General features: G+C 39.2%; 1 protein-coding gene across 1 annotated transcript in view; it reads left to right on the top strand.

The window, feature by feature from the left end:
* LOC110159685 (serine/threonine-protein phosphatase 2A regulatory subunit B'' subunit alpha-like) overlaps window positions 1–27,577 on the top strand; it is a 108,601-nt gene that overhangs the window by 57,815 nt on the left and 23,209 nt on the right. Inside the window, 2 exon segments of the mRNA XM_055159243.1 lie at window positions 9,554–12,423; window positions 12,425–12,817. Of these exon segments, the coding sequence (XP_055015218.1) occupies window positions 10,306–12,423; window positions 12,425–12,817 (2,511 nt within the window). The 5' untranslated portion in view covers window positions 9,554–10,305.

Here is a 27,577-nt window from a genome sequence, read left to right as displayed (position 1 = left end):
TGCGTACATCTATAATAATAATAGAATAATGCCGCTCTGACATTATTCTTTGGAATTAAGTGGAGGGCCGCAAAAAATCCTTCCGAGGGCCGCAGTTGGCCCCCAGGCCGCGAGTCTGAGACCCCTGCTCTCGGGGGTCGGGGCTAGTTCTGTCAATCAGGTATAAGTCGATGTCCGGCTACTAAAGTTTGAGATGTTTCTTCTTGTCATTTACGCATACAGGTAAGACGTATCCAGCTCACTAATGTTCATTTAGCATCATAACTTATTTTATCACATGGCGATAAACCATATATTCGTTGCATCGTTTTATTAGCCGCAGGGTTCAAACTGTGAGAAAAAAGTAGTGGCTTATAGTCCGGAATTTACAGTAGTTAAATAAGTAATAACCTCTAAAAGAATGTGTAAAAGTATTAAAGTGCACTAACTTCTCACATGCTGGGTTTGCCACCTTGTTTCCATAGCAACATTGATCTACCTAAAATGTTCCACACTCAGATCTGTGGAGATGCAAACCCACTCACAGTAAGAATATGTGTTTTTCTAGACTTTTATTTTTAGCAATATAAAATAAAACACCTGTGCTAGAATGGGCAGAAGATACATGTGTTTAATGCTATACTGTGGAATATTCCAGGCAAAGCAGTAACGGCTCCAAGGAGGCAAGAAGATAGTGGACACCCCAGCAGAAATGTTACGTAGTACCTCTTTAATTGTGGAACTTATTACTTACCAGTCCATCTAATTGATAAATCTGACCTTTTGTGACCACTTTACTTTGTGATGTTAAGACCAAATAGTTTAACAAAAATAAAACAAGAAAAAGAAAGAGAAAAAAGAAAACACACTGCATCTGTCAAGTTTCATAAAAATCTGTATAATTATTGTAATTTGTTCGTGGTTAACACATGTTTTTTATAATCTGGTCTAACACTTGTATGACTGTAGATGATGGAGATTTTGGGGGATTTCTGAGAATATCTGGCAACCCTCAGAGCCTGAACCAGAGCCCCAGAGCACTTTTGACTAGGCTCTAGAGACCTAACACACGTCGTGAACACAAAACAGTGGAGCCAAAGGGAAAGCGTGAAGGTCCTGCTCTCGTTTTACAAGTTTAAACTGCAGTACATCTGGACTCCAATGGCTGCAGGTGTCCAGGGGCCCCTTGTTTACACTGAGACGGTCTGCCATAGGAAAACTATGAATGGTTTGGATTTTTGTTTATAATGCGTTTTTCTTTGCAGACAAGAGAAAAGACAAAATATAATTCAGAACAAACACATAATAAATAAATTACGCACCAAAAATACAAGACAAATACAAAAACAATTAAATATGATATTTGACTTGCTGTTGTGCCCAGTGACAAAAAAAATAATTTGTGGATTTGAAATTTCTAGTAAAACTGACTGTTCACAAATTAACTTAATAAACAACTCTTTTATTAAAATAGGTCACATTTTGTAGTTTTTTCTTCATTATTGATACTGCAATGTCTTGTTTTGAAACTTAGTATTGAGTATCTGTGTTTCATTAGGTCAAATTGGTGAAGAAGTTATGCTCTAGTGGTCCGACCTACAGTATTTTGTCCTTACTGTTGTAGGTTTTTGATCAGTAAATAGTTTGATCTCCTATATTTTTATACATTTACTCAGTCAGTATAGTTAAGCTTCACCTAATCTAAGTGTTTATAGTGTCTGACTCGTGTTACTGTAAACCATAGTCATTTCTCTACCTGTTCCCTGCAATCCATTACATTATAATGATTAAAACATGCTTTCTCTCTCTCTCTTTCTCTCTCTCCCTTTCTCTCTCTATCTCGTTCCCTTTCTCTCTCTTCTGTCTCTCTCTGTCTACCTCTGTGTCTTTCTCTTTCTATTTCTCTTTCTCTCTATCTGTCTATCTGTCCTTCTCTCTCTCAATTCTTTTTCTATTTCTCTCTTTCCCTCTCCCTTTTTCTCTTTCATTCCTCTCTCTCTCTAGCTCTCTCCCTCTCTTTTCTCTCTCTCACTCTTTGACTCTCTCTTCTTCTGACTCTCTCTGTCTGTCTTTCTCTCTCTCTTTCTCTTTAACTCTCTCTCTCTTCTTCTGACTCTCTCTTCTGTCTCTCTCTCTCTCTGTCTGTCTTTCTCTCTCTCTCCTTCTCTCTCCCTCTCTAATTTTCTCTCTTTCATTCTCTCTTTCACTTTATCTCTCTCTGTCTTCTGTCTCTCTCTGTCTCTTACTTTCTATCTCTGTCTCACTCTCTTTTTTCTTCTCTCTCTCTATTTCTCTTTCTCTCTCTTCTGCTTCTCTTTGTCTGTCTGTGTCTCTCTTCTGTCTCTCTCGTTCTCTGTCTAAGCTCTCTCTTTCTATTATTCTTTCACTCTCGCTCTTTTTCTCTCTCTCATTCCCCTCTCTCGTTCTCTCACTCTTTCTCTCTTTATCTCTCTGTCTTTGTCCCTCTCTCACTCTTTCTTTCTCTCTTAGACTCTCTTTTTCTCTCTTTCATTCTCTCTTTATCTCTTGGTCTCTCTCTTTCCCTCTATATCTGTCTCTCTCTCTTTCTCTTTCTCTCTGTGTCTCTCTTCTACCTCTCTCTGTCTGTCTGTGTCTCTCTTCTGTCTCTCGTGCTCTCTCTTTTTGTCTTTTTCATTCCTCTCTCTCTCTCTCTCTGTCTTTCTCTCCCTCCCTCCCTCTCTCTCTCTTCTCCCGTTCTTTCTTTTTCTCTCTGCAAGGACACACATCAGCTGGTTGCGTGTCCTCGCCAGGGGAGCCACATCGATGTCGTGGATTAGCTTGACTTTGTAGCTGAGTGTTGCTGTCATATATTTCTCTTTTTGTGTGTGTGTGTGTGTTCGTGCGTGTGTTGTGCACGCAGCGGGACCATAGTAAATAATTCATGTGTATTTCAGGTTTGTCTGTGCTGTGGAGAAGTGGGTCAGAACTGCAGATAATGTGGACATGTTGATCATAGTGTGGGAACGAGAGAGAGGATGGAACAGAATAGAGATGAGCTCTTAAAACGAGGGTTATCTACGTATGCGTAACATGTCAAGCATTGATTTTTCATTCTGGGGTTTGATTCAAGGATTTATTGTCATTGTCAAAAGTAACAATGAAATTCCATTCGAGCATCAGTCAAGTCTATCTCTCACTCTCTCTATCTGTCTCTCTATTAATCAGTGTAGCTATGATGTAAGTGCCAGTACATTTTTGGCCTATGGGAAATGATCTACTTTCTTTCTTACATCAGATGCCCTTATTTTCATATATCCAGGCTTAAAAGGTTCATATTATGCTATTCATGCTGATGACTATTATGCTGATCCATGTTATAATGCTGTTTCCTCATCAAAAACAGACCTGGAGTTGTGTTTTGATTCATTCACACATCTTTAACACACAAATCCTGCATAAGAATTTCTCAAACAGTAAACACATGACCATTACCACCTTGTAAGTGTTCTGCTGTGTTTTTAAACTCCATACACCTTCACTAAATCATTTGGTTAATTTCAGTGTTTCACAAGGATTGACTCGTACACCTTCTAGTAGGACTGCTAGATTATGGAAAAAATCATTGTCACGATTACTTTGGTCACAATTATTCAAACGATAATTTTTTTGTTACACGATGTATTTTTTCAGCAATTCTCTCTTTCTTCTCAGCACTTTGTTATTGATAAGTTACGCAAAACTTTCAAATAAAAAATACAGGCTACAAATATGTACCTTAGAACAGTTTTGCGATGTATAAAACATAAAATGAATAAAATGTACTTTGAACATGAAATAAAGGATAGAAAAACGTAAATGTATCAAAAAATAAACTACATATTCAGCTGTTCTACAATCTCTATATTTAAAAAATAAAATGAATATATTTATTTATATAAAAATATTCCAAAATAAACGTTAAGCTAAATCATTTCAACTGGATTATATGAGTTTGGAGATCGTCTGACACACAAATTGAAATCACGATCACAATTCAGTTAATTGCACAGCCTTACCTTCTAGATTGAGGGCTAACACATAAACAGCTGCACCACATTTACCTGCACATAGAAGACCAGTTCCTTCTCTATTGTAGATACTGTTCTGCCAGCATTGTTGCATGGATGTCAGTTGTGTATTTTCAGTAGTATTCAGTGGGCGGTTCTGAATTGTGCTCTGTGTGTGATCCAAGCGTCCGTACAGCTCCTGCATAAGTCTCCGTGTGTTGGTGGATAATGACAGGGCCAGTGCAGACCTGTCTCTGCTTCCTGGAGGTATGTTTGGGCATTTAATATGAGCATTTTCACTACAACAAAGGCCCCACTTACCCTCAGAGGCTCCAGGGTCCCAGTAGTACACACACATGCACACGAAAAGTAAACAGCATCTGACTACGGAAAGGCAGAAGAGACAATATTACCAGTGTTATAAGAGTCTCAATACTTGACTAAAACAGGATTAAACCAGGACTTAATCTAGACTAAACCTGGACTAATCACAATCACAAGTGAAATTATTAAAATAGACAAAAACAAACAATGTCTGAATCCACACACACACAAAAAAAAAAAATATTCAAGTTGCGTTGTGTAACTTTTCTGGTCGAGGGCTCGTCAAATGTATAGCCTATAGCTCGTCATATTAAGCCTTTCTATCTTAATGGAGAACAAACCAGGCCAAGTTACAGGTCAGATCTGTGAAGACGCATTAAAATTAAAATTAAACTGAGACCCAAGTAAACTCAGGACGAATAGGTGAATAGGACAAAATCTTAAATGGAGAGATAGAGATAGAGATAATTAACTTTCTCTGTAGTTTACTTAAACATAAATGTAGGAAAAAACATTTAAGAAGTTTTTCATGATGTAATGTTTTTGTATAAGGAAAAGGCGTTTAACTGGCCAAAGTTGTGGACGGATTTTTGGATATCTTATTTAGTATTGTGAGTAAATTAGATCTAACTGAAAAACGGCACTGAAATTCAAATAAAGCTGGTCACATAAGAAATGGGAACACATTAGACAACGTTAATGCGAATCAGTGAATTATTAATTTTGTTATGGTGCCAGTAATTGTGAATAACCGTTAAACTGCACCTGTTCTTTTTGTATTTTATTTATCTGAATCTTCTATCTCGATCCTGAGAAACATTAAAATACCCCTTAAAAAGCCTGTGTACCCCTTATGTACCCCCTGCGTACTCTGTGTATGCCCGTCCCACATGTTGAAAAGCGCTGCAACACTGTGCTGTAACACGCCTGTGGTGGTGACAGCAGCGACAGACGTGGCCTCTGGTGATTTAGTGCTTCCTGTGAAGGTCAAGTTGAAGGAGGACTGTTTTAGGCAGGTTCAGAAAGAAGGAGGGAGGGAGCGGAAGAAGGAGAGAGAGAGAAAGAGGGACAGAGGGAGGGGGAGAAAGGAATGGAAGGGGAGATAGAGAGGGAGAGAGAGAAAGAGAGAGAGAGAAAGAGAGAGATTAAGGGAGTGAGAAAGAGAGGGAGAGAGAGGGGGTTTATAACAGAGGAGAGGAGCTGGAAAACTGTGTCAGACCGAAAACAAGAATGTCATTGCTTGAACATAAACTGTGATGTTTTGAAACCGAATTGCACTTTGATGAATGGACCCCTGGTACATTACAGTTTTCACCTGTTCTTTTCTATAGTTTTTATTCCTGAGATACACTTCTGAAAGGATATACATTATACTGAGTAGGGGTGTGCAAAAATATCTAAATATCGATATATCGTATCATTTAATGTACTGATACACTATCGATATCGTGGGCTGCTGTATCCTATATATCTCCAAGAGTATTTTTGGGTGTACTTTACTTAATTATTTTGTTACAGAGCTACAGTTTTGTCACTTGTTGAGAGGAAATGTGAAATGTGTCGTTTATGTGACACATTTGACATTTTCACTGTTTTGATGAGTAAAACGTTTGTTTCATATGAACTTTGCACAAGAAGTGGTTTAACAAAGACTTTGAATTGAATCAAATCGAATTGAAATATATCATATCGAATTGAAAGTGCACTGTATCGAGTTATATATCGTATGTATCTATGTATCGAGGTATGTATCGTAGCAACAACTTGTTAATGATACCCAGCCCTAATACTGAGGCTTTCATTACTTGTTAAATATGCGCCCTACCATTTTTTAATTAAACGTCACCCATGCACTGTTCTATATTTAATAATCTTATAATCCTGAATGCAGCTGTAGCAACTGAAATAAGAAGATTTAGGTATTTTGAATTATTTTAACAGCCAATATTATAGTATTTTCTGATCTATGCTACAATGCTGTTTCTTCATCATAAACATACCTGGAGCAGCGTTTTGTTTCATTCACACATTTACCACACAAACCCTGCTTTTCTCTGATGTCATGTAGTAATGTAGGAACTGCTCCACTGTGTTTTTAAACTCCTTAGACCCTCACAGAACAGAAGGTAAAACGTATGTTAACCTGAAAACTACAACTACATGACAAGGTGGAAAAACGCAGCATTTTGAGCTTTGGAGATGTAGACAGACTAATAATAAAGGATTACTCAAACATGTGTGAATGAAACAAAACACAACTCTGGTTATATTTTTCAGGAGGTTATAACATGGCTTAAAGCTCATAAGAGTAAGTTTTGTGTTATGTAGGATCTTTAAACTTCACTTTTGTCATGAAGTTTTGCCAGTTTAGACCAATACTTATGAATGTAAAATTAATATCTTTGCACATTCTTGTACTGTTCACAAACTACTATAAAACGTTGGTTTCACGTGGCTTGGGTACACAAACATGGGTGTGTTCGCAGCCCCTGAATCATCATGATGTCACTGAGCCATGCGCTGTATTGGTGAGTGGGCGCGTGTGTCTGTGTATTTCTATAGAGCTATAAACACGAGTGGAGTTTGTTTACATGGCTGGTATCACATATATATTAAGACTGCGCTGTACAGAGGAGATAGTGGCGCTTGGTATGACTTATTTGTAATAGACTATTTGTAAAATTGTCCGTGCAGATTTAAGCGAAAGAACAGCTTGTCAGGAAGAGTAATTTCCTGCCCAAGACTGATTCAGCGCCACGGCGGCATCCAGCTGTTGTGTGTTTGTAAAAAGAGAGAGAGAGCGAAAGAGGGGGACGGAAAGAGGAGTGAGAGAGAGAGAGAGCGGGTGGGGTAGAGATTGTGGGAGAAAGAGAGGGAGAGAGAGAGAAGGATGAGTGATAGAGAGGTGGAAGGTAAAAGGATAGAAGGGGAGGGAGAGAGAGTGGGAGTGTGTGAGAGAGAAGATAGAGAGAGAGAAATGGAGAGACAGAGAGGAAAGGAAAAGAAAGAGGGAGAGAAAGTACAAGGGTGAGGGAGAAAGAGAGAGGCGAAAGTTTGTTAGACAAGAGAGTGGGGTTGAGAAAGAAGGGGGGGAGAGAGGAGAGGTAGAAAGAAGGGAGACATACTGTAGAGAGGCAAGAGATGGAGAAGAGATGAGAAATAGACAGACAGAAAGAAGAAAGACATGCAAAGAGGGAGAGGGAGGGAGAAAGAGAGAAAGAAAGAGTAAGGGAGATAAAGAAACACAAAGAGAAGTGACAGAGAAGGGGAGGAACGAGAGCGGAAGGGGAAGAGAGAGAGAAAAAGAGGAACGGAGAGAAAGAGGGAAAAGGAGAGAGGAAAGAAAGAGAGGGAGACAGTGATCTGAGGTGACTGTGTGTTTTTTTCCATACTTAATAGTTGTTTTTCCAGGTGCCACAGCCCCCCCGGCCTCATTGTGCCCACCACCTCCTCCTCCTCCGCCTCTTCCAAAACCAACCAATCATCCTGTCTCCACTAAACCAGGAAGCACCTTTACATTCAAATGCACACCTCAAGGAATGTGCAATATAGTTTTGTATTTTGTATTAGGAATGCAGATCATAGCAGGGTTATTATAGGCTAATGTCTGTAATTTATATTCTTTGAAGATTAAGCGCTTGTCCCCACTTAGTATTGACTCAAGGTAACATTCTTTGCATGGTTTTCTTAAAGGATATTTAAATGGCCTATATTGTGCTCTTTTCTGATTTATGTTGTAATGTTGTTTCCACATCAAAAATATACCTGGAGTTGTGTTTTGTTTTATTCACACATATTTAACCCTAGAGGTATAATGTATACAAAAGCCACGATTCGGTACGTACCTCGGTTTTCCGTGCCAGCGAAAGGCGAGAGTGAGGCCTAGGGCACGGCGAGTTTTGCGAGGATTCACATGGTTCGGAGGGACGTAGTGAAAGTGGTAGACAGTTGCTGTCAAGGTGGCCAAGGAAACGCTGCCGCCCCAATCACGGACAAGTTCTCTTGTGAATATTAAAGAGCCGAGCCTCTGTATAGCTGCACATGTAGTGGCTGAATGTAAACACACACATATTGCGTGAACTCACTTGTGCACAGCCCCACACCGAACCAAAGGTCCCGTACCGATGTTCAGCATGAATACATGCACCGTTACACCCGTACTTAACACACAAATCCTGCATATTTAGGCTGTGTTCTTCTCTCAAACAGAGACCTTACCTGGAATTGCCAATTTCTACTGAACTAAAGGTAAAATGTAGCTGTTAACTTGAAAACTACTGCATCATGACATCACAAGGTGGAACAGAGCATTTTGAGCTATGGAAATGTAGACAGACTAATAATAAAGGATTATCCAAACATATGTGAATAAAACATGACAGCAGCTATGTTTTTGAGGAAGTAACAACATTATAACACAGCTTGAAGCTCACAAGAGTCAATTGTGCATAATATAGGACTTTTAGAACATAATAAGTGGATATATGCCATGTTACTGTATCCAAATCTTTTGAGGAAACTAATGACACTTTTATGTTTTGGATCCTTTTGAAAAAGCAATATTTTTAAGTTTACAGTTTGAAAATCCTCCCTTGAAAAGTCAAAAAGTCTGAAAACTTGCTAAGAATAAGAAAATCAAAAACATACCAAATTCAACATTGTTTTGCCAGAGCATAAATCAGTATAGTGTTTTCCAAGAAACACTTAAACATCCACAAACTTTGGCTCTTTATACAGATAATAAGTTAGGAGGTGTAGTTGTTGATATATTCCAGCTGCAAAGCAGGGCTGAACAATGTGGGGAAAATATCAAATTGCAATTTATGTTTTAATAATAAGATTCTTTTTGAATGTTTAAACGTGTTGAGAAGAATTGTCAAAGAGACTATAGAGACTGAACTGACAAATGTATTCAGGAATCATATTTCAGAATATGTCTGTACAGATCTAAACTACAGTGTTAGCCGTTCTTATGCAGAACAAGACAGGATATTTTGTTTGTGGAGGAAGTTACAGTACTTCAGAAACTGCAGCCTTTGCAATTTGCTAATTGGGTCCATTCAGACGTTTCGATTTAGATTTATGTTGCAGCCCTGCAAAGCCACTGTTCTTTTCAATACAAGAAGATAAAATGAACATTTTTGGTTGCCATTCGTGTATTTTTGTTGCTTTTCAACTGTCTACACCTCATCATCTGTAATGAATAGTTCACTAACATATTTTATCTCTCTCTTCTCTTGCAGTTGGCGTTGTCCTATCCAAAAACTTCCTTTGCTTTCCTCTTGAGATTTGGAGACGTAGCGACTCGGAGTGACTGGCCCACACTGAGCAAGCTTCAGCCAACCATCTGCGACCCATCTTTTACTATTTCACATCTGCTTCAAAACCAATCCAAATAGAAAAATAAGGGGGACTTTTGTCAAATCACTACCCATGGGATGTACCGGCACCGGGGGTATGACGGTGGTTGAAGTCTCCCCCAGCTTTGATTAGGCCTCTGGGGGCACGGGTGAGGAGGGATGGGTGATGAGACCCCCAGCTGGATGTTCCGCTGTGGCCCCCATCACGACTGTCATTAGTGGGTAATGAAGGGCTGTTAAGAGGGGAGCCTGTGGAGAGAGGAGGGACTGTACATCTGCTATTCACAGCTTTGGAGATTTTAAACATTTCTGAAGAGGAGAGGATTGTGACGAATTTAAAGCATTTCTTGGATTATTTTTGATATTTTTTTTTTTGGTTTGCTGCATTGTTTTATTACTGCAAATTTTGGAGTTCAAGTTTTTCCTTTTCTATTTGCTTGGCTGCAAACATTTTTATCCTGTCTTGGGACTTGTGCAACAACTAATCTAACCATTGCGAACTGGATTATTTCATTAAATTTAAATTTTTAGTTTTTATTTCAAGATGACCCTTAACTTTTTCTTCCTATCAACTGGATGAAAATATCACTTTTATAATTATCTTTTGTTGACATTTCATTTGGACATTCGCAATCATGGCAGCTGCATATCGTGTTGTGGTTAGCAGTATAAGCTGTTACAATAGCGTGGTAGTGGACAGGCGCGCCCACTCCCATGCCGTGCACTACTGCTCTGGGCCATGTGGGGCGCTATCACAGGGACTGGACTGCACCCTGGCCCATAGAGGAACCTGCTCTGAGCTGCTTGTTGCTCCAGAAATAACATACAAAGATGCAAACAACGCATCCGTACAGTCTAGAAATATCGGTCAACATTTGTCCAATCATGGTAAAAGCATTTCAATAGATAGCGGGTACAGCAGTGGTCTGGAAAGAGCTGGGAGCAGTGGTAATTTGTCCATAGGCGAAGACACATCCACATTGCGAAGTAAAAAAGCATCAAGTGGATCTATTGGGAACTTGTCCGGCAGTTTAAAGGATATCACCGAAGAAGCTATTAATTTAGCCAGTGGGAAGCTAAAAGAATTCTCCTTTGACAAGCTCCGCCTCTCATCCTCAAATCATGTCACTTTTAGAAAAGGGCGGAAAGTGCGTCCGGATTCGTTCAGTCGGCGGTCCGCAGACTTGGAGATTATCTATGGGCACTTTAGCTCCACTGTCACTTCTAATGGCGCTGCTAATGGGATGACGAATGGGCTAAGTACTTCCAATGATGAGAATGTGCAGTCATTTGGGTTAGGTAAAAGCTTAGAGGAGGCCAAACAGAAAGGAAACTCAAGCAACCTGTCCACTATTACCAAAGCAAGCGGGGGCTCTACTGGAAGCCTCCCTAGCATCAGCTCCCTAGACCAGAGCATGAACACGATTACGTCCTTGTATCGTAGCACCATGGGGGAGGAGAATCTCATCGCTCGTTTGCTGGAGAAAACGCGAGCGGAGGCGGGCAGCGGTGGAGGGGAGGATATCCGTGCGTGTTTGGACATCCTGCTCAAATGCTCGGAAGATTTGAAGAAATGCACCGATATTATCAAGCAGTGCATTCGCCGGAAAGCAGGCGGCGGTCACGAAGATGGAGGAGCCAGCCCTGATAGTGTGTACCGAGCGATGATGACGAGACTTAGTTCCTATCTGAAAAGACTACCCTTGGATTTGGAAGGCCTCAGCAGTGGGCAAGGGCATAGCGAGCTTGCGGAGTTGGTGAACAGTCTTCACTCACTTCAGCAATCGCCTTTCTCGCCAATTTTCGGCAACGAACAACCACCCCGCTACGAAGATGTAGTCCAGTCCCCTCCCATAACAAAATCATACATCTCTTCGTCCTTGAAACCAGATTCTAACACGAAATCACCCATAAGTTCTCCATCACGCACTCCTACACTTACAAATGGTCTACAGCATTCGTCAGTAAGTCAACACACATTAACTGTCCCATCTGTGACGTACTCTTCATCAAGCTCTTCGTCCTCCCCCTCTCATTCGCCTCTCCGCACCTCTCCTACGCCTCCGTACACGCACACACCCCCAGCATCCCCAATGGAGGCCCTGTATATCGAAGAGGAAGACCCGCCTGAACAAATGGTCGAAATTCCTCCAAAACAGTCAAGTAACGTAAATGGGCCTGTGCTAAACCAGCAATTTCATATGTCAAATAATCCACAAGTTAATTCCAGCTATAGTCCAAGCTGGCCTCCTGCTTCTACCCCACCAAATCTGGCAACGCCTCAACCTGTTACGCATAGAAACGAAGATATTGACAAGCTGTTGATGGACTTAGAAAACTTATCGCAAAGTATGAGCAACCCGCCACTTCCAGCAAAGACCAGGAAGCGGGATAAACTCAGTAATAATGATGGTTTCGCTCAACCCAAATCAACGCAATTTCAAATCCAGAAGCCTGTATCTATGAATGGGCCCAGGTCAAAGTCTCCAATTCCTGTTGCCTTGTCCCACGTTGAACCAAGCAACCAAGGTGGAGTTGGCGAGGAGGAAGACGGAGCGCTTTTGATGAGGATTTTGGAAAGCATTGAAAGTTTCGCTCAAGAACTGGTTGACTCTGGGGCTGGGAGTACAGGAAGTGCTGAAAGAAGTAGTGGCAAAGAGAGAGAGGTGATGAGGTTGCTTCAAGATACGTTAGCATCTACTAGCAGGTCAAATACCCCGCTAGAAAATTTGCTAATAACATCAGATCCTGTTGTCAAGTGAAATACCGCCAGCTATCCCACCAAAACAGTCCCACTTAACAACATACATGTCCGAAAGTGCACCTGAACCTTTGCCTGGTTGCCAGATTGAAACTCCCCCTAAACAAGTGCCTCTCTCAATCCCAGAACCTATTCTTCAAGTCACAGAAGCACCTACAGTTACTGAAGTTACCATATCAGAACCGTTGCCGAAATCAATAGACTCCTCCACACCTGCAAGCTTGCATTCCTCAGCACCTCTGACTGTATCAGAGCCTGTACCCGAAGCTCCGCCCCACGTTTCCACGACAACAGCAGAACCAGGAAGTGAAGGGGCCAATGTGTCCAGTGTGGTGAAAGACAGTGGGTCGACTCTTCTCATCCAGCAGACTCCAGAAGTGATCAGGGTGAGTGATAACTTTATTCTGCCATATTTTTGTTATAATGTTGTAATGTTGTAAGCTTTTTGAAATTGCATTGGTTTAAAGCTGTGGTCATTTTGTCAGTGGTTAGTTTTCATCTTAGTCTTCTCAATAAAAGTCTAATTTTAGTCAGTTTGAGTTCACTTTCTGCACATTCACCATCAAGAGACTTTGAACTAAACTGAGACTAAAGCTGTAACTAAACTTGCATGAAATCATGAAAACATGACCAAAAGAGTCACCAAAATGGGCTCAATTTTGAACCAAATCAGGACAATTAAACTAAATCCATAACGTCTTAGTCAGCCTGAGAATATATTTTAATTATTTTATTTTATTTTTTTACAATGGTAAGTTGTACCGCACTGCTTTGTGGTCTGGTTTGTGGGTCGGTGATTGAAAAGTGGAACTTGGAACTTGTCTGCACTTGTTCATTTAGTAGATTGATGTTTAATTTTTAGTATTTAAAGAAAATATCAGTGCTTTTAGTAAAAAATAAAATAAAATCTAATTTTAGCTATAACTAAAAGGTGCACGAAGTAACTTTTTGGTTGGGATCCATCACCTGCTTGTTTCTGTGGGTATGTCATTGCTCTGCCTGGAATGTTCCACAGTATGACATTAAACAGCTCTACCTTACATTTATTAAATTACAGGTGGTTTTATAGTTCAAAAATACCTAGAAAAAGAGACGTTGTGACTGTGAGCGGGATTGCATCTCCGTAGACCTGACCTGTAACTTGGTCTGGTTTGCATACCATGAAGATAAAAAGGTTTAATACCATACTGTGGAACATTCTAGACAAAGCAATAACATTTCCATGGAGACAAACAGGTGGCGTACTCACCACTAGAAATGTTAGTGCACCTATAAGTTAACAAAATGTGTGTTTTAGTCATTATCATTTGGCTACTTTTTAAATTTCGTTTTCAGTTAAAATTACGCTGACAAAAACTATGACAAAATATTTTAGTTGGCAATATTAACACCGGTCTAAAGGAAATAACAGTCTATGGTAACTCACTTATAGACCTAATCTAACTGTATTCTAACTCCTCTCCTCATCAGAAACCGAACTCATATCCATACAGACCAGACTAATTCTTTTTACAGAGGATAAAAGATTCTAACTTGCCCACTCTCTATGCAAATAACCATCTCTATTACTGGCCATAAAGTTTGAAAATCAAGTCTAAAAGATATCAGTTCTGAGGAAATCAATTTAACACAAACTTTTAGCCTTCTAACATGGCCTTCAGTGAGTCTTTGATGTGAACTGCTTCTCTGCTGATGAGGTTTGGAGCTTTGATGATATATTTTTAGAATATAGAGAGTTTGATTTTGTAATGCTTTTGATTGGTAGGAAAAACACATTGGTGTGGTTAGCAGGCTGTAACATCACTGAGTTAACATTAGCCAGAACTATTTTTAACAAGTAAACAAAAGAGACGTGGCTTAATATTGGTCAATACATCCAACTACAATCCTTTATTATGCAAAATTGTCTCTTGTGACCTCAAAAACATACCCGGAATTGTGCTTTCTTTCATTCACACACGTTTCGGTACCACTTTATTATTAGTTTGTCTGCATCGACAAAGCTCAAAAATGCTCTGTTCCATCTTGTGGTGTTATAAAGCTGTAGTTTTCAAGTTTACAGCTAAATTTTACCTTTACTTATAGAGATTCCAGGATAGAAATCATCCAAATGATTCTAGTGAAGGTGTAAGGAGTTTAAAAACACAGTGAAGCACTTCCCATATCACATCTCAAGGTGGAACAGTGTTTTCGAAGAGTCTTTTCTGTTTGAGAGAAGAACTCAGCCTAAATACACAGGATTTGTGTGTAAACTTGTGTGAATGAAACCAAACACAACTCCAAAAATGTTTTAACATGGCTCAAAGCTCACTCACGGAATTAATTTCACACAATATACAAACTTTAAGATATAACTTATTTCAAATATGCAAGGCTATGTCAACATTGCTTTCCTCTGTTTGCACAATATGATCTGTGTGGATTCAAAGGCATGTTGCCATCATAAAGAATACTTTGTCAGCCGCTTATTAAGAATTCCATCTCTGTTAAGTCTTTAGTTGTTGTTGCGGAATTGGCCTTGACGAAGACTCTTAATGGTTTTGATAAACATCCCCATCCACAGGAGGACGTCTCTTATAGAAGAAAACAGTTATTGTGTGAGAAGTGGCTCTGCTTTGTTGACATTTCCTGCTTCATAGTGTGTGTTTTGGTGTTTGGCTCCATGCGCTGTTATCCAGAGAGAGAGAGAGCTTGTGTGTGTGTTTAAGGTAATTTGGGGTTGTCTGGTACAGAGGCGGTGTGAAGAGAAGGGAAGTGAAGCAACATGTGTCATCTTCTATAAACTAAAATCACACTATTGTCTTTACTAAACGAAATGTAACATGGTTTGATTTGCATTTAAAGGGCCTATATTGAACTATATTTTCTGATATAAGTTGCAATGTTGAGTCCTTATCCAAAACATACCTGGAGTTGTGTGCGGTAATATAGGAAGTGCTCCACTGTGTTCTTAAATTCCATACACCTTCACTAGAATTATTTGAATGATTTCAGCTCTGGAATTGCCGATCACTACTGAACTAAATGTAAAAGTTTGCTGTTAACTTTAAAACGACCGCTTCATGACATCACAAGGTGGAACAGAGCATTTTCAGCTTTAGAGATGTAGACAGACTTATAATAAAGGGTTACTCAAACATGTGACAAATCCAGATATGTTTTTGAGGAGGTAACAACATTCTAACATGACTTAAAGCTCACAAGAGTCAAGTTTGCGATCTTTAAGGATTGAATTAGAGTTACCTAATCTAAACAAGAACTGAACCAGGACTAAAATTGGGTGAAAAGAACATACAAATGTGGTCAGATTGTAAGCAAAGGGACCACATTAAACAACACACAAACACCACAAGTCAATCGAGACGAATCTAGGAAAAAAATACAAGCAGTGGCGGTCCTACACTGATTTACTTCTCGGGTGAGACCCCCTCCTGTCGCACCCCCAGTAGCAGGACCAGCTAAACCATTTGGGATTTATCTGGATGCATTACAAATCCCCAAATCCTTTTAATACCTCATAAATGACTATTTCAAAGGCATCTTAAAGACTTGATTTTTACTGTCCATTTTAAACAGTTTGCAGTGGTTCAAAGTTATTCCTCACATATCTTAGGCAATCTGAGGTTTATGAGCACTTTTCACAACTTTCAGAGATCAGGGCCTCTGCTAACAACAACTAGAATGCTAACATGCACTTCCTGATTTGACAGCAGACTTATTTTGACCTCGAAAGCTGCTTTTACTACATATATATGTCTCAGTACTGGGGCAAGACCAGTTTTACTCAAATACATGGGAACAAATACATACAGGCTCTTTAAAGCTACACTATGTAACTTTTCGGTTGGGGGTTCGTCACCTGCTTGTTTCCATGGATATGTCATTGCTCTGCATGGAATGTTTCACAGTATGATATCAAACCGCTCTACCTTACATTTATTCAATTACAGGTGGTTTTATAGCTCAAAAATCCCTAGAAAAACAGGCATTCTGACGTGAGCGGGGTTGCCTCTCCCCAGATCTGACCTGTAACTTGGTCTGGTTTGGTCTATGTGAAGATAGAAAGGGTTAATACCAGACAAAGCCTGACCCTCCCCCACAAAAGTTATACAATGCAACTTTAAGTGGAAAATTACCATAGTTTTTTGCTCACTAAAATATACAGCAATCAAAAAGCAATCATGTTATTCCATCGTTGAAATTCATATTGTTACAGTTTTGTGGACCTAAGTTTGTTATGACCTAAAACTCTTTACAATCCAGTTTGTGTACCTTCATTCAGTCATCCCCATCCCATAATTTAGCACCATTTATTCCATAAACAAACCAAGAAAAGGGGAGGTTATAATGCGTTTGAAGTGGGCGTTGAAAAAGAGCTACAATTACAGTAATGATGCCTGACCGACTCCCCCACTTTAACACTGGCCCTGGAGAAGCAGGCTTTTCATGTTTACGTGTTTGTCTTGACCCCTGTGTCTCTTAATTAGACTGCTGCTAATTTTTTCTTCACACATCCTCCTCTGTAGCACCTCTTGTAGCCTGTTCTGTTTATGTGTTTGTTTACAGAGCAGTGTAACCCAATGCCCCGCCGATATGTAGGGCACCTATTTGTGAGGTTGCCATGGTAGCCTTCCGTTGCCGTGAGTGCAGACTGCTCCAATCATCTCCGAAACATCATTATAACAGATTGTGGCATTTGTCAGCCAAATTCTGCATTTTTACTAACTTAATAACTACTGCTACTTTCTATATGTCTCGCAATACAACTTCTTACTCCAGTGACATGGGATTGGCAAAATATTAAAGGTCCTATATTACGCAAAATAGACTCTTTTATAGAGCTTGTAGCCATGTTGTAATGTCCGTACCTCATCAAAAACATACTTGGAGTTGTGTTTTGTAATTCTTTGTTTTTTGTCTGTCTACATTTCCAGAGCTCAAAATGCTCTGTTCCATTTTGTGATGTCAGGAAGCGATAGTTTTCAAGTGAAGAGCTAGTTCAGTGGAGATTGGCAATTCCTGGGTTGAAATCATCCAAATGATTCTAGTGAAGGTGTATGAAGTTTAAAAACACAGTGGGGCATCACAAGGTGGAAAAGAGTGTTTTCAGTTTTAGAGAAGAACTAAATATGCTGGATTTGTGTGTTAAAAATGTGTGAATGAAACAAAACACAACTCCAGATATGTTTTTGATGCAGAAACAATGTTATAACATGGTTCAGAAAATATGGGCCCTTTAATATTCTGAATTCAAGCCATTTCAACTGTTTTTGCTGTGTAATGCAGTAGCCTAGTTATCGCCAACATCACTCATCCCCTCTCCCCTGATGTCTCTTTGTTCCCATGGCCAGGTATCAATCTTCACTGATATCTCTTCTTGCCCCTCTGTGATTGGCCCCTGGTTTATTTTGGTCTGGGTAAATATGAGTTGTTGCTGTGTGGAGGGAAGACCGTTCCAATGAGAGTTGGTTGGATTTAGGACAGGGGGGGCGTGGCTTTGTGGCGGGCGTAGGGTGGTGCTTTGGCGTCGGGGGTGTTAACGGTACAGTTACCCCTGCGTGCCCCTGTCGGTCCTGGCAGCGTGAGGTGAGAGCTGGACCTAAATCTGTCCCCCCTCTGTACTATGGCATCTCGCTAACAGACTCTCTGTCGCCAGGGTGTAAATGAAACTGCCCCTGTCTCAATGACCGGAGAAATGTTGGCTCAGAATCACAATTGACTCTTGTTTAGGTTGCACACAAATTATCACAAGTTAAAACCAAACCCCCATAGCAAATCACTATGTTCTTTACTGTACTGTCAGGGTATTGAAGTGTATGGCTGTGTTCACACTTGTTCTGGCTCCTGGTTTAGTCCTGATATATAGACTTGAAGATTTAAAGTTGCACGCTGTAACTTTTGTCTGCTTGGGTTTATTAAATTGAGTGGGTGTTTTTATTGCTCAGAAATTACTTTAAAGTGTTCATATTATGCTGTTTTTAAACTCCATACATCTTCACTACAATTATTTGGATGATTTCAGTCCTGGAATTGCCACTCTTTAATGAACAAAAGGTAAAAGGGTCGATGTTAACTTCAAAACTACCACTACATGACATCACAAGTTGGAACAGAGCATTTTGAGCTTTGTAGATGTGCACATTCTAATAATGCAGGATTACTCAAACGTGTGAATGAAACAAAATACAACTCTCTGCAGAGCTGATCTGTAACCACTGGTCTTCATGGAGACTGGTAAGTGCCAAACTGTCGAACATCTGAGGGAAAGTAAAAAAATCTTTATGGAGACAAGCAAGTGGTGCCTCCCTCCACCAGAACAGTGACACTGTGTAGTTTTAAGATTCAAGATTTCTTAGTGTCTGTTTTTCTTAATGCTATATGATGTTTCTTGGTTTGGTGCTGTTCTAGTCCTGGTTTAGTCATGGTCGAGTCCTGGTTCAGTCATGGTCTAGTCCTAGTCCTGGTTCAGTCATGGTTTATTCCAGGTTTAGTTTTGGTTTTAAGCCTGGTTCAGTCATAGTCTAGTCCAAGTTTAGTTCTCGTTTTAGTGCTGGTGCTGTCATGGTCTAGTCCAGGTTTAGTTTTGGTTAACCCTGGTTCAGTCATAGCCTAGTCCAGGTTTAGTTCTCATTTTAGTCCTGGTTCAGTCTTGCACTAACCCTAGTCCTGTTTTGGTCATAGTCTAGTCCAGGTTTAGTTCTGGTTTTAACCCTGTTTCAGTCTTGGTCTAGTCCAGTTTTAGTTCTGGTTTGAGTCCTGGTTCAGTCATGGTCTCGTCCAGGTTTAATTTTGGTTTTATCCATGGTTCGATCATGGTCTAGTCCTGGTTTAGGTCTGGTTTGAGCCCTGGTTCTGTCATGGTTTAGTCTTGGTTTAGTTCTGTGTTTTGCCCTGGTTTAGCCATGGTCAAATCATAGTCCTGGTTCAGTCCTGGTCTAGTTCTGGTTTATTCTTAGTTTAGTCCTGGTTCAGTCACAGTTAAGCCCTGGTTGAGTTATGGTCTACTCCAGGTTTAGTTTTAGACCAAATTCACTCCTGTTCTTGTCCTGGTTCGGTCATGGTTTAATCCAGGTTTACTTCTGATTTTAGTCCTAATTCAGTCCTGTTCTGGTCCTGGTTCAGTCATGGTCTAGACCAGGTTTAGTACTGGTTTAGCCCTTATTTTGAAGTGTTGTATGCTCTAATGTGAAAGCAGCCTTAGTGTTTTGGCCTCTGTGGTAAACTGAGCCAATGCTACTGTAGGTCACGGTTTAGGAATAGCTCTGGGACACTCAATCTTACCACTGGCACTCTGGGAATTATGCTAATATATCCCTAACACAGTCCCGCCCCCTTCTTCAGCGCCACATTAAACTGCCAATCAAAGTGTAAACAAGCCAAGCCCCCCTTGCGCTCAAAGTAGCCCTGCCACTTGTGCTGTCCACCCCTTGGAGACTTGTAGCTATGGCCCTCTCCACATGGTTTTTGCCCAGAGGAGGAAGTGGGACGTTACATCCGGATATGTGGCCTTCCTCAAAGTGTTTACTGTTGATTTTGGAGCTGGCAGGCTAATACAGGGCTTTCTGCACCTGTCAGATACTTAACTTGAAACACCATGGAGACAAGAAGGCAATGAGCGGAGAGGAGGCGAAGCAAGGACAAATCAGATACATCAGACTGAGAGACTATAGTGGTGCTGTTATGGGTTGTTGAAAGTGTACTTGAAACTAGTGAAAATGGCAGAAAGGTTCATTTATCTAAGAGATATTAAAATGCTCAAAGGCACACTGCATAACTTTTCTAGTGGGGTGGAGGGTAGATCCGCCATCTCACTGTCTATGTTGCTTTGCCTGAAATTTCCCACAGTATGGGATTATGACATTTGTTTCATTATGTGCGATTTTTTATACTTAAAACATCTTGGGAAATGTACCGTGAGTGGGGTCGCCTCTCAACAGATCTGAATTGTAATTTGGCTTGATATACCCTCATTGTCTGTGATCTAACTATCAGCTGTTTTTTTAGTTCAGACATCCCCAGCTAAGGTAGTCCTGAACTAGCTGAAGATCTGGAGATGATAAGGACAATTAAGTGTACCTCAAAGATTCTATATCATGCAAAAATGTAATCAGACTATTAGTTGCACTTTTTTTCATGGTTTGGGTGGTCCTGCGACTTATACTCTGGTGCAATTTACATATTAAAATTTTCACACTGATTCACTGCACTCTTCTCTCCAATTTATGTCTTTCTTTTTTTTATTTTAATCTTCGTGATTATTTATGTTTTGATTTGTTTTTATTATGATTTTAATCTTATTCTGTAAAGCACTTTGAATTACTTTGTGTACGAATTGTGCTATACAAATAAACTTGCCTTGCCTTGCCTTGCCTGATGAGAGGGCGCTCTAGGCTTGTGTTCTCCTGTACCACTGTCACTTCGCACTCTACTGTGCATGTCGGCTGCAGAAGAAAGGGAAAGAGCCACTGTCCTGCCTGGTATCATATCAGACGATCACACCACTACTTCTGTATCACTGACAATGTAAAAATTAAACAAACATAAAGACAACTGAAACCATCCTGCCGGGATTCAGAAAGGCCGGAATAATTCTAACTGGAACTGATGCTGAGTCTGATCAGAGCTACGCAGAAGAGGAAGCGGCGCTCCGTTTACCTCTGGAGGTCGCAGAGTTGCTCAGAAGTGACACAGAGGATGAAGAATATGTTTTTCTTCTTCATCATGCATTTTTTGGTTGGTGCGACTTATACTCCACAGAGACTTATAGTCTGAAAAATACAGTACTCTTGAAAGCTTTAAGCCAAGTTAAAATGCTTTGACCTCCTCTAAAACAGACCTGGAGTTGTGTTTTGTTTCATTCACACACAGTTTGAGTAACCCTTTATTATTAGTCTGTTTACATCTCCAAAGCTTAGAATGCTCTGTTCTACCTTGTAATGTAATTTAATGGTACATTTCAAGATAATAGCTCCTTTTACCTTTAGTTGAAACAAAACACATCTCCAAGTACTCTTGTGATGAGAAAACAACATTATGACAGAGATCAGTCAGTAAAGTAGTGTGGGCCCTTTAACCTCTCTTGTTCTCTAAGATAATCCATTAGCTAATATTTCAGCGTTCCCTCTCAAAGGTTAATGCTTTTGGACATGTTTAAACTGTAAATATGATCACTTTATTTGTCTGAAAAACTACAATTACACATTTATACCAAATCCTTCAGCCCCATTAGAAGGGTTTGTAAAAGGCAAAAATTATGGCAATTCAAGCATTTTTTTTTTCAATTCCTTTTGCAACTTGATATTTAAGCTGAATTACTGTATCCATGTTTATCCGCTGGCTCTTGTTTTCTTAGGTGTAGACTGTAGTGGAGCCTGATTTACAGCTGTAACCGTCCATTTATCATTCACTGATGGTTTCATTGAGTAGCTGTCAAAGAGAACTATGTAGATCTAAGTACTGAATAGAAATTGTTGGGTTTCAGTCTATTTATGTGAGGGGTTTAGTTACAAACATTACATCATTTTAAAACCAACTCGAAATTTAACAAGATTGGAGAAAATGTGTAATGTTGCAGTGAATTATTGTGTGTCAAATGGCTATTCAATCCCACTTTTTTTTAGCAGTTGCTACGGTTGAATCGCAGTTACGGTTTGAAATCAGAATAATATGAGACAATTCTAAACACAATGTAAAAGTCACACTGTTATGACCAGCTGGTAAGTTGAACCATAACAGTTTGAAGGTCCTATATTTCATAAATCGACTTTTATAAGCTTTAAGCCATGTTATAAAGCTGTTACCTCATCAAACATATAACATACCTGGAGCTGTGTTTTGTTTCATTCACATATGTTTGAGTAACCCTTTATCATTAGTCTGTCTACATCTCCAAAGCTCCAAATACTCTGTTCCATCTTAACAGCTACATTTTTCCTTTAGTTCATGACATCACAAGGAGTGTTTTATGTTTGAGAGAAGTTTGTGTGTTAAACCTGAGTGAGTGAATGAAACAAAACACAACTCCAGGTATGTTTGTGATAAGGAAACAGTATTATAACATAGATCAGAAAATATGGGCGTAAAATGGGCCCTTTAAAGGTGCATTATGTAACTTTTCTGGTGGGGAGTCAGTTATGGGCTTGTCTTGACTAGAATCTTAGACAGTATGTCATTAAGTACTTGCATTTTTTGAAATACACAGGTTTTTGTATCACTCAAAAGATACTAAGATAAAGGATCACCACTCCGCAAATCTGGCCTGTAACTTGACTTGGTAGTGTCACTGTCTCCCTGGAAATAAGTTTAATGTCATACTACGGAACATTCTAAACAAAACAATATTACCTGCATGGAGACAAGCAGGTGGCAGAAGCTTTACTAAAAAAGTTACACTGTACACCTTTAATTACTTTGCATGCAGACTTGAACCTTGTTTTTGACTGAGAATGTTCCTTCACTATCTGCGTGTGAGACAAATGGGGGAAGTGACCTCTTAACCTTCAAGATAGTCAGCGCCGCGTGATTTCAAAAGAGCAGAGTGATAAAGAAACACATGAGTAAAGAAATAACAGGAAGGAGAAAAAAGCTAAAACAAATACAATTGGACAAAAACACCTATTGAGTCGGGAGGAATTCTCAGAGCAGACATTCAAAAAGACAGGCCCTGAATGCAGAATGACATTGTACGTGTGTGTGTGCGCGCGCGTGTGTGTGTGTGTAGGGAGGAGGGATTTTAAGGGGGGACGGCGAATGGGGTGACATCATCGCTCCACGGCTGCTCCGACAGGAAATAAGGTCACAGGCAGAACCTTGGCCAAGCACAGAAAAAAAGCACAAGTGAATAGGTTTATTTATACCGGTCCACACACAATGTAAAAAAAAAAAAGGCCTTGGTTGCTATGATAAAAGGACATTTCCAATACACTGAAGTACTAGCATGCAAGGTTCAGGTGTTTGGACAATACGGGGCTTGCAACAGAATATATTACATCAGGAAAAATAGTGTAATGGAAGAAGTTGTTTTGCTGTGGACATGAGTTAAAGTTTAAATGTTTCATAATGATTAGCTACATGGAGATTGCACTCAGTACTTAGGTACATCTATACAAATAAGTTTTTACTTGGGTAAGTTTTTAATAAAATTCTTGTTCTTGTCATATTAGTTACTCTTTGAATTACTATTACTTGAGCAGTACTCTCCCCAAATCCTTGTTCATTTTATTATTATTTACAGCAGGGGTCTCCAACCTGTAGCTTTGGAGCTACCAGTAGCTCTCCACCCCCTTCCACGTAGCTTGCCAAGGGGTTTCTGGATTAACTAACTAATTACTACCTAACTTTGTGCACTAATAAATGGATAAAGGTTTATGTTTTATAAGTATATCTAGCCGTTCCCCATCTAAGGCTTTCCTATATTCAGTTTCTTGTGACCTCTAAATAGGGTGACCAGACGTCCCTATTGGCCCGGAACAGTCCCAGTTTTGAGCCCTGTGATTTATACAAAACCAGTGATTTGTCCCAGTTTTATACAAGAAATGTAACAGGTGTTCCTATTTTTGACCAATTTGATCTAAACCAGGACTAAACTAACACTAAACCAGGACAACATCAGGTCTAAACCAGGGCTAAAACGGGACTATCACCATTTTTGACTAATCTGATCCTCCCCAACAGTAAAGAGGAGCATAAATTTTAATTTGTTTAGCCAAAATACAGAAAATGACAATAAAGCAAAAAAAAAAAAAAAAAAAAAAAGTCAGAAGTGCCTCATATTATGTTGCACGCTCTTTTCACAGTTTTATTTATATCAACCATCCCAACCTGGGTGTGTCCCAGTTATGAATTTTGAAAATCTGGTCATCCTACTGCTAAAATGAGTAGCTCTTTGGCATTTTCTTTTTGTAAAGGTAGCTCACCGGAGGAAAAAGATTAGAGACCCCTGATTTACAGCATTTAAATGTGACAGAGTTATCCATGCAGGCTCATTTTTCAGTTTCATCTTTAAACCGGCTTTTGTTTGTGTCCTGTCATCTCAGTTTATAATAGAAAATGTGTTAAAGTTGCATTGTGTAACTTTTTTGGTGGGAAGGGAGGCGGGGCTACAACAGTGTGACATTAAACTTCACTTACATAATCGTGCATACAGTATATTCAATTGCAAATGGTTTCATTGCTCAAAATATAACTTGGAAAACTTGCATTCTTAATGTGAGTCGGCTCCTTTCTCCACATATTTTACCCTATATCAGAAAAGTTACACAGTGCAGCTTTAAATTTGTAGGGCCGAAGATACTAGATTCAGTTACAAGGGGGTCAGGACTGCATTTATAACCATTCTTTACCATAAAATAGTTCTTTATTGCTCAGTGGATTCAGTATCTACTTTATGGGACCATTTTTTACTATTGTGAGATCCCTAAATCTTGTTGCCTATAAATTGTACAAGCATTCATTCACATTTGGCTTGTTTTCCCACATTTATCCCACTTATTTATAGGCTCTTACACCCTTAGACAACACAACTCACCACTCCCAAACCAGGCAACCCTCCAACGCATTTCTCCACTGCGTACAAATCCGAGACTAAGTTCCCCTTTTAAAAATACTGCATGTCACTTTTGTAGTTTAAGCCTTATCGTGGGAGGATTCACTGCGTAACTTTGCAGACCCTCCCTTCTGGTTACCATGGAAACCTCCAAAACTTGTTTATAGGCAGCCCTGTAAGTGTTGGGATTCCCCTGCCCCGTAACATGAATGCCGCGATCTGATTGGTTCGTGTAGGGTGAATTATCGTGGGCTTATGGAAACAGAAATATAACAGTTTGAGCTGATTTTTGGGTGTGGTCGTCTTTGAATGTGTCTAGACAATAGTTGTTTATTATGGGAGCAAATTGGCAATGAGTTAGGATACAGTTAAGACCCACCCATTTCCGGGGGTGGAAGAAGTATTTGATTTTGTTACTTAATTAAGTAAAAGTACACATGCCAGAGCAAAGAAATACTCAAGTAAAAGTAAAAGTACCACATGAAAAAACCCATATAAAAATGTATCTCAAGAGCAAAAAGTTAAAGTATTTTGCATAGATTTTGAGGTCTTATAAATCTTCAAATGTAGTGATTCTAATAAATGCTGATTTTTTCAACGTTTATTTTTTCAATATAAACAACTGAATTTATAGCTGTTTTTATTTTTTTTATGTTTGTGTTTGCTCAAACTACAGACATAAAAATAAAAAGCCTTAGCCTTTTCAGCAGGTCTCATACAATAATAAAAAGTAGTTTTACTTTTCAGTCCAGTTCAAAAGTGTAGTAGAGTAGAAAGTACAGATACCTGCTCTCAAATGTAGTGAAGTAAAAGTAAAAAGCATTCACTTTAAACTGTACTTAAGTAAAGTGCAGATACCTACATTTTTTACTTAAAGGTGCAATACGTAGCTTTTTGGTTGTAGGTCTGTCATCTGCTTGTGTGGTTGCCTTTCCACAGATCTGACCTGTAACTTGACCTGGTTTGGTCTCCATGAAGATAGAAAGGTTTAATGCCATACTATGAAACAGTCCAAACAAAGAGATAACATCTTCATGGAGAAAAGCATTCAATGGACCCTCCACCAGAAAAGTTACACAATGCACCTTTAAGTCCAGTTTGCTATGGTCCACCACTGCCCTTTTCTTAACCGCAGCTCTAGGGGAGCTCAAGGTGAATTATATTAGGAATAAATCAAGTTAAGTAAATGATGAAACTATTTTTGTTATCATACCAAAAAGATCATATTTTTTTGCACATTAAAGGGTTTGTTTTTTTAGATAAACAAGACTACCCACACAGACAGAATTGCCTCTTGGGCCTTTTTCTGTTTATTTTCTTTGCTGCATTCTTGAACTTATTTTAATAAATTAAATGTTATTACATTATATTTGTACAGATAAATAATTAGTAGCTGAAGTACTTCTTTTAGAAGTAGTAGTAGTAGTAGTAGTAATAGTAGTAATAGTAGTAATATAGTAGTAATAGTATTAATAGTATTAGTAGGCCAGCACTTGCAGTAGTAGTAGAAGTGGTAGTAGTTGTACTAGTAACAAGTAGTAGTAGTTATTAGTAGCTAGAAGTAGTTATTGTTATAGAAGCGGTATATAAGACTTACAGAAGTTACAGAATATATACAGACATTAATTAATTTTTTTTTGTTTTTCTTTTGTCTAGTTTTCAAGTTGTCAGAGAAGCGACAACACTGAAAACGTACAAAGATAAAAATGCAGATTTATGCTCAAAATGACTCCACAAACGTGTGAAAATGCAGATTCTCACAGCCCTCACAGTCAAAGGGTCACATTTATACGTATTTTTGTCTGAAAGAAAAACTGCAGCTCTGAGTCAACACTTGTAACATAATTTATTCTCTCCATCTGTTTTCATTTCTATTGCTTCGACAGTCTATCTTCTTTTTAACTCTTTTGACATTGTTTGTGTAGTTAATATTGACTCTGTGGACATGCTAGGCTTAATTATTTTATACTTTTCTTCAGTTTTTCATTCAAGTTTGATGAATTGGAAGTTGGTATGAGAAAAACTGGTTGAAACATTGGTAACATTATTTATTCCCTCCATCTGTTTTCATTTCTGTTGCTTTTACAGTCTGTCTACTTTTTAACTCTTTTAACATCGTTTGTGTAGCTAATATTGACTATATGGACGTGCTTGACTTTATTTTTTTTACACTTTTGTTACAGTTTTTTTTTCATGTTTAATGAATTGAAATCTGTTATGAGAAAAACTGGTTGATTTATTCAAACCAGATCAGTGCTTTTGCCTCTTATTCAGTCAGCTTTATGGGGCTTGTGTCCATAGACTGAGACTGGGAGGTGCTGCCCTCTAGTGATCCTGTAACCTCACTGAACTATTACTGGGTTGAAGTCAAGTAAATCAAAAAGGGAACAATAGCGCCATCTACAGGAGGCTTCATGCACTGACAGGAGTATTTGAGGACATCTATTGCAATTCACATTCACACGAGATACAATATCAGTGTTAGTATGTAGTAGTAAAATATAGTTAATATTACTACTACCTACAAATATTTTCAAATCAAATGTGTATAATTTACTACTCATAGGTTTCTGTTTCTTGTTTATAGGCGCCATCTTGGAGA

Source organism: Boleophthalmus pectinirostris, unplaced genomic scaffold, assembly GCF_026225935.1.
Source record: "Boleophthalmus pectinirostris isolate CB_2022bp ecotype Guang Dong unplaced genomic scaffold, ASM2622593v1 HiC_scaffold_10, whole genome shotgun sequence".
NCBI classification, from domain to species: Eukaryota; Metazoa; Chordata; class Actinopteri; order Gobiiformes; family Gobiidae; genus Boleophthalmus; species Boleophthalmus pectinirostris.
This window is presented reverse-complemented; position numbering and strand designations above follow the sequence as displayed.